This window comes from Electrophorus electricus, chromosome 14 (genome assembly GCF_013358815.1).
Source record: "Electrophorus electricus isolate fEleEle1 chromosome 14, fEleEle1.pri, whole genome shotgun sequence".
Classification (NCBI taxonomy): domain Eukaryota; kingdom Metazoa; phylum Chordata; class Actinopteri; order Gymnotiformes; family Gymnotidae; genus Electrophorus; species Electrophorus electricus.
The window spans coordinates 6,645,001-6,652,919 of record NC_049548.1 but is presented as its reverse complement, the minus strand read 5'-3'; the positions used below and the strand labels follow the sequence as shown (position 1 = coordinate 6,652,919).

The 7,919-nt window shown below is 41.3% G+C and overlaps 1 protein-coding gene across 9 annotated transcripts in view; it reads left to right on the top strand.

Moving 5' to 3' along the window:
• Positions 1 to 1,341: 1,341 nt before the first annotated feature.
• camk2g1 (calcium/calmodulin-dependent protein kinase (CaM kinase) II gamma 1) overlaps positions 1,342 to 7,919 on the top strand; it is a 53,009-nt gene continuing 46,431 nt past the window's right edge. For all 9 annotated transcript variants that reach the window (XM_035533382.1, XM_035533380.1, XM_035533379.1 and 6 more), the window contains exons 1-2: positions 1,342 to 1,528; positions 2,448 to 2,542. In XM_035533382.1, coding sequence (XP_035389275.1) covers positions 1,464 to 1,528; positions 2,448 to 2,542 — 160 coding nt within the window. In that variant the 5' untranslated portion in view covers positions 1,342 to 1,463. The remainder of the gene's footprint in view (positions 1,529 to 2,447; positions 2,543 to 7,919) is intronic.

Below are 7,919 nucleotides of genomic sequence, written 5' to 3'. Positions count from 1 at the left end.
GCTACTAGTGGTGCTCTGTAGGCAACTCTGCCAGACTGCATTAATAATAGAGGAGGGGTAAAGTTCAGCAACCTCGTTGCTGGACTAGTTAAATTGTCATGCACAAATCAGCAATAAGATGTAACGTTAGCTGGATAGCTACTGGAATATCGTACTGCTAGTGATTTGTAAACTTGTTATGAAGAAGACCATAATACATTGAAACAATATTAAACTAAGATCATGCTCATCATACTTTTTATATCTTTAACAAAGAAAACATTTAGATTTGTGGGTTTCTTTGGTTGCTCACTTAGCATTCTTGCTAGTGAATCACAAGACATTCTGAGAAATTTCTCATAACATCATATTTGGAGAATACCTTTGAAAAAACTGTGCTGTAACCCTTTCTCAGTGGTATTGAAATCTGGACCTTGAATGAAAATCCGCTCCTGTATCCTTTGTAGTTGATTAAATGATCCATGCAACTGGTTGGCCACTGGACATGGACCTTGAGGACTGTGATTTCAGCACTTCTGATCTCAACAAGAATCGTAACACCCTACCCCTATGGTAAATACGCAAAATGGAGGGGTAGGGCTAAGTAGTAGGGGCAAGGGGTAAAATTGGGTTGGGCCTTAATCTAATGTAAAATATATAAAAGTGAATGAACTGGAAACACACACAATCACAGGCTTTTTCATGAAGATTCTGACATCCCCCCCTCTATAGTTTAGAGCTATAATCTGGATTAATCTTAATTTGTGTTTTTTATTGTATTTGAAAACTCAAAACCTCACATAAACATTTCTTGTCTATCTCTCAAATATTCTTACAAGATGAAATACCACATGATTGTGCAGCATCAGATTAATATTTTTAGCCTTAGTTTTTCTATGAAAAAAGCATTCACACCTGTCATCAGATGAGGTTTTCACAAATGTCACTAAATTGTCTAATGCATATATTAGCAATATTGTGTATAAATGTAAGATCTCTACTACTGATTGCACTTTGTTGATGTGTCATCAGGAGTCAGTATACCTACAAGCAATTTCAAAGTACAATTTGTTTTGTTTGGTCACAAAAAAAAAAAAGTAGCACAATTGGGCCTACCGCTAGTGGCATCTTAATTTAGTCATAAATATAAGTCTCTAGAATTTATCAAATGTAATTTAAAACATAGATAGATAGATAGATAGATAGATAGATAGATAGATAGATAGATAGATAGATTAATTGGAAACAAACAGCATTTTAATTTAAAGAAGTGCCTTACGCATAATCATGACTTTGCTCGGTTCTTTGAAGTCTCGCGTTAGTTAGCGTTATTTCCCTCCACCCCCACCAACCATCCCTTTCTCTCTTTCCGTCTGTATCTCTCTCCCGTTCTCACTGGAACACATGAAATTTGGAGGCTCTCCTCCCGAAACAAGAACACAGCAGTCATCGAAGCGATCGGCGATACCCCCTCCCCACATAACATGGCTACAATTGTAACCTCGACCAGGTTTACCGACGAGTATCAGCTTTACGAGGAGCTCGGAAAGTAAGTGGTTGAAGCACTTTGGTGTCTTCCGCGCAACTTACTCCCTTTATTTAATTCCATTGTTTTAGTTGGATGTTGACAACAGGGAAATGACTTGCAACTACTCGTAAACCGTTGTGAAAACCACGCATGGAGCCTTCCGGATTAAATCCGAGATGTACTGATTCCGTGTTTTTGCAATCTTAAACGGGAAACACTTCGGCATATGTTGAATGTTTACGCCTTTGACTTGAAATGCTTGCCACACTCCAACCATATGCTTACAGCGGTACTTTTTGTAATAAACATTGGTGGTTTGTCTTTAATTATCGAAATGGTTGTGTTTTTGTAAGGGATCATATGTGTTGTGCTGTAGGAGGCGATTTGTTTTGTTCTGCAGCAATTTAGCTGTAATAAATATGTGTTATCAAACTGATGAGCGACGCAAAAATGTATATGGGCTGGTAGCTTCAAAAAGATACACACTAAAATGTAATGGGTAAAAGCGCACACAATTACTTCTCAATATATTTGTAAGGTTTTTCTAATGGATGTTTTTAGAAGCCATGTAAGCGAATGGTGACGCCTTTTCTGAGAATTACATCTCACTTTTAGAACAACAGATGCTGGTATCAATGCGTGGCAAGGGATTCATTCCTCTGCTCGTTTTCACTTGGAACTGATTTGGTTTTAGACCATTGCAATGTAAATAGTCCTTTTTTTTTCCATTTTGCGTGCTACAGATTACAATGATTTGTACTACGTTCGTACCTTACCTACCCTGCAGGAGTCTTTGTGTAGTAGTGTGCTGGCTGGCTCCACGTCTTGACCCTACGTCACAGATGATTGACAGCATTTCCGTATTTGTATGTCATTTGCAATAGGTCTTTATATTTCGAGGGAATTTGAGTGTATGACGGCTTACTGCTTTATTTAACAGGGGTGCCTTCTCCGTGGTGCGCAGATGCGTTAAGAAATCCACAAACCAGGAATATGCTGCTAAAATTATTAACACAAAGAAACTATCAGCAAGAGGTAAGGCAACATTGACACGTTTGGAGCATGTTTGGAAAACCGTAACTGACATCCTCACTTACATTGCATGAAAGTAAACCTGCTCTGCATTTTATTACTATGTACATTTGGGGGAAGGGGTGGGGGCAAAGATCTGACATGTTTGCTATCTCCTGGGATTACATGTTGTTAATAGAAGAGAGTGCTCTTTAGAGTAGGTCAGCTGACTCTCCCCTCAACAGCCCCTGGTGTGGCAGGCTTCACAGCTGTGCTGTGTGATGTACTTTAGAGTGGTACTCAAGTTAAAAGTCCACCCTGGTCATTTTGCTATTATTCAATTTAGAGTGGAATTTGTGATGAACTAAATGAGGGCAAATTCAATTTTATTGATTTGATTTTGTTTCTTAAGAGAACTGAAGTTGCATTGTGAAAATGATGATCACATGAAAATACTCCCTGCTGATATCTACCCAATACTTGCCAAAAGCAGCCTAACCTATTTAATGTTTTTAGTATGCCTTTTTTGTTTGTTTTGCATGTCTTTCTATATAGTTTTTAGAGCTACAGAACTAATTTGATTGCGAATTCCAAACTCAGAATGAGGTGGGTGATTTCACTTAAGCGGTGAAAGTCCTCACCCCGCATAAATAACCTCAAGATGGTTTAAAGTATGTTTAAAGTGCACTAAAAGCATGTGGTTATCCTTGCCAGGATGTATTGGGTGGTTCAATTTCATACTGATATTAATTAAATAAATATCGATATGTTGTTCATTTGTCAGTGAATGACGGTCCGTCATAGACATAAATCATATAATTGTTAATGAAAGAAGAGATTGCTTGTCTTTCTTTAGTTATTTACACCATATGCAGTCCTGTGTACAAAGCCCATATCTTCTGTGTTGTCTCATGGGCCAAAAGATATGCTGTAGCATAAGTGGATGGGATGACATAGTTGATGGGATAACGTATTTGCCTTGTGCTTAACTCTTTTGCTGTTGTAACCTGTTATACCCCATTAAATAATGCCTGATCACCCCTGCTTCAGCACTTTTATGTGTCCAATACTCATTATGTCATTGAGAAGAGCCTCTTTAAATGCACACTATTTCACCCTCCTCACTTCTGTAGAGCAGGGATTCATCATTCATTTAATGGAAAAAGGAGTTCTCTGCACCCTGAATGTAAGGGGCTCATTTGGGACACAGCTTCTTTTTTTGATGAGCTGCTTTTCCCTGGCAGCCAGGCCAATTAAGGGCTGTTACACTGGACCGTGGTGCAAGAGAACATGGCCAAAACCCCTGGCCGGTCATATGGGAAAAGCACGTGGCTCCCTTTGACCATGCAGTACCACCTGCTTGGATTAACCCTCAAGTCAATCTGTCCAGTGCTTGACTGGCCTTTTCTTGCTTTATTCCTACTCACTGATTTCTGTGTGGTGAGTGCTTACATGGAGAGCAGATCAATGCTTTGAATAGCCTCTCCCCAAACAGTGATTTGTGACATGCTTTTTTTTCCCCCTCCCTTTCTCTACTCACTTTTTGTCAGTCTTTACGGGCAATGAAAGGTTGAGCCGAAAATGTTTCATATGTAGTGTATAACTATAATGGCACAGTGATTGGAGGCTTTGACCCAGAGCTTGTTACAGTAGCTAGGCAACCATTTTCCTAGTGCCGCTTCTGAGTGGCTGATGGAGACTAGGCGGACAAGACTAGTTCAGCTGGTGGCGGGTAGCTGCAGCCCCGAGCATATGGGGGGGAGAATGAGAGAACAAACTAATGAACAAATAAATGAAAGACTGACAGAGATCTCTATACTAAAGTAATCTCCCTTAATGTCCACCATGCCTTGTGCCTTGACATGGAATGTGGGTCTACAGACGTGACACATGTGAGCTGAGCAGAGGCGTAGGGTTGCCCCACCTTATCCTGTTCATTTTGTCTACTATAAACATGAATCACCGTCATTTAGAGGTACATTTCTGTCCAGCTCCCCCTGTTCATTTTGTGTGTTGGTCTGGGTGAAGGGAAGGCATCGTGTCTCTTCTTTGTTTTATGTGCTCATAATGAGTCAGGTATCTATGCTGCCCACTCCGCCCTGCTCATTATTTTTGATGGTAGAGGGCTGGAGATGTTTACTATGGAGTTGGCCACAAAGTCTGTCTGTTGCAGGGCCCCTACAGTGACTTAAAAGACCCTCATTCTGACTCCACTAACACTTAAGGAATGGTGTAATAGTGTCAGAATGGCAGGGTGACACATTTATGGTTGGATTTTCTGAGACTTAAAAAAAAAAATGCAATATTAGCCTTATTGAGTACCCCTTGCTTTCTCTATTACTGTATTGCTATTGGTAGCAAATCTGTGTCACTGTTGTTTTTTTATTCTTGTTTGTGAAAGGCGGCAGCTTGGCAGCATTTTGCTCTCATTTATGTATCCATCTTGTCCTGCATTTAATTTGTATGGGGGATTACTTTTGTATTGAGGTTAAGCTGGTTATTTAATTATATCTGGCTAAGACCTTGGGCAATCCCAATCACAGACTGGCTTGTTTTGCACTTGTTTCTTCATCCATGCATGTTTGATCCTCCAAGACACATCAATTATTTAGATGGAACTTCATGTCCTCTGTCCTTGCTCTTGCAGACAGAAGTGGGTTAAAGGAGTCATCAGGTCTTGTGTATTCTGAAAGCCGAGTTACTCAGATGATATGGGCCATGTAGTCACACTGAACTTTAAGCAGCTAGTTATCATGCTTTTGGCGGGGTTCCATGGAAATACTGCTTGTGTTCTCTTACCTTTCTTTCTTTGGTGTTCATTGCAGTGCTCGGGATGTCATTCTTGCCATTGTATTCATGCAGACATTTCTGCTGACTTCAGTGCCTGATTAACAGCCTCTTAAGTCCTGCCCACAGCAGTGATATGTCAGTGATGTTTTACTGAAGAGACTGTGTGCACAGTGAGAAAAGGCGATGCCAAGAGCAGTTGTCTTATGGGCTACTTTTGGTTAAGCTCTGTCGGAGAGCAAAAAGTGTTTTTCACTAAAACCATGAAAATGATTGAGGTTGTTGCCAAACACAATGCATTTTTAGTAATGTCCTTGCAGTGTGTGTATACCTTTTTTTTTTGTAGATGCCCTCTGGTAAATCTAATCAAGGGGTTATGGATGGTGTTACAAATAACTATTAAGATGTCAACTGGATTTTCCATTAGGGAAGGGTCTTGAACAAGGAAGAGGTGAAGATCTCTGTACTTACAGTGTTGTCCTCTATAGAAATAAAAGGATGGCCAAACGTGTGTGGGTGTGTGTGTGGGTGTGTGTGGATGTAGAGGTGCCCTGTCCTAACTGAATGTACCCTACAGCATTCCCTTCTGTATATCAGGGACCCGACGAGAACCTTCCAAACCCATTTTGACATCGGGTCCATTAAGATCACTGTCACTTATCTTGGGTGCATCTCTCCTGGGCTGTGTGCCTTCTGAGCCTCCTTCATTAGGTTACCCTTTCTCTGCAGCCTCACTGCTTTCACAGTGCTCTTGGACCACTGTTGTTTTCACTACACTAAGCGTATTTATGTAACATAGAGGTAGATCTTTACTGAAGCTGAGGCAGACATTTTTGTAAGGCTGAGAACTGTTCAAAAGATGAGCTTTGTGTCTTTTTGCTGAAAGCTTGCCAATGTTGTATAGCTTGTTACTTATCGCACCAGGTTTGGTAATCATTTCTTATCAGTTCCATGTGAAGTATGTAATTAGGCTGGGCATGGACTGGTTGGAGACTGTCCACATATCTTGAAACTTCAGCTGTACTGGTTAGTACCCTGTTCAGTTATTCATTGTCTTTCTTCATTCTGTATTCTGGGCTGATTCACTACTTTTGTTCCCCTCTCACACTCAGTTACGTGTTATCAAGGGGAGAGGTGCTAATGGCACCAGACTCCACACTGATATGAACATGTGTTCGCAGTGGGACGTGGAATGGATTTCTTTTAGTTTTTATCTGTGAGCATACCTTTTGAAACGGGAGTTGCACGTTTCCACTGAACTGCCTTTAAATATGTTGTTCTGTCCAGCTCTGTGACTTTTTGTGGAGCATGTATTGATTGTTACTTTCCTCCCTGCCCTTCCTCATGCTTTCTGTCTATCAGTGTCTCTCTCGCGCGCTCTCTCTCTCTCTGTGACACTGCAGGCCTCCAGTTACTCATTGCTTATCTTTGATGTGATATCCTGATTCAAATCAAGATATTGTGAAATCATGTTGCCATTTTCCAGCTGAAATTGGGTTTGCTCAATTTTCCGCCCACAGCGCTTATGAAAGCCAGCAAAGGCGGGTGGGGGGCTGGGGAGCTGAACGCCACTGGGTGGGAACCTTTGAAGAGCACTGCCCAAGCCATGGGTTTGGAAGCCAGAACAATGCGATCACTCACCTGAGTGGGTGTGGGAGGGTGGAGAGGTGGGAGGGGCTTCTTCAGCAGCTGCTTCCACACGGCGTCCTGGGGACAAAGACGGACCAAAGGCACAAAAGAGGAGGAAAGGGGAGGAGTGATGAGGCCGTCGGGAGTATTACCGACGGAAGGGGGAACTTAAGCAAATCTGTTCCAAGCTGCTTTAAAATTTAGTGGGCCCTAATGTTATGACTCAGGAAACTTGGTATGGTTTATCTGTTGAAATGTTGACTAGCATGTAAATGGTTGTTTTAATCAGACTGTAAAGATGTAGACTGCAATAAAATGGAAATGTAAGGTGTGGCTGGATAATTGTTGTGCTGTATAATATGAGCCCTAATTCACTTTTAATGAAATGGGGTTAGGTTCAGGCTTAATCAGTGACGTGTTTTGACCAACATCCATAAACCAGAATATAGAAACATTAGTCTGTGAATTAAAACAAGCCACATGCACATGTTTGATGCTTTCCTGACAATAACGCTACGGGAAAAGTGAAGAAATTGTTTAAAGCTAAGGCTGAAATTTCATACCCTTGAAATTTGCTGACTATGGTCTTACCCTCCCCATTTCCATGGCTCTATCTGGATAAAGCCGAGTGTGGTTCGGAGTCTGTTTGTGTGTCACAGGTCTTATGACTGACTTGAGCTCTGAACAGTCCTCCAAGACATATGCACACAGGGACTTAGGAAGATCTGACTACCCACACACCGTCAGTTACAGCAGAGATAGTATGCTTGCTGTGCATGTGTCTGTGTGAAAGACAGAAAGAGAGAGACAGGGACAGAAGCAAACTGAGAAAGAATTGTGACACCCTTTTAACATTTAAGGACAGTGTTAAAATGAGGAATTTGGGCAGCTGTCCCAATCATTGCGGAAGGCTTTCTACAGGGAATTCTATGGCCACTGCCGAGGTGTTTGTCATGCTTAATCCACACATGCATGACACACCCTC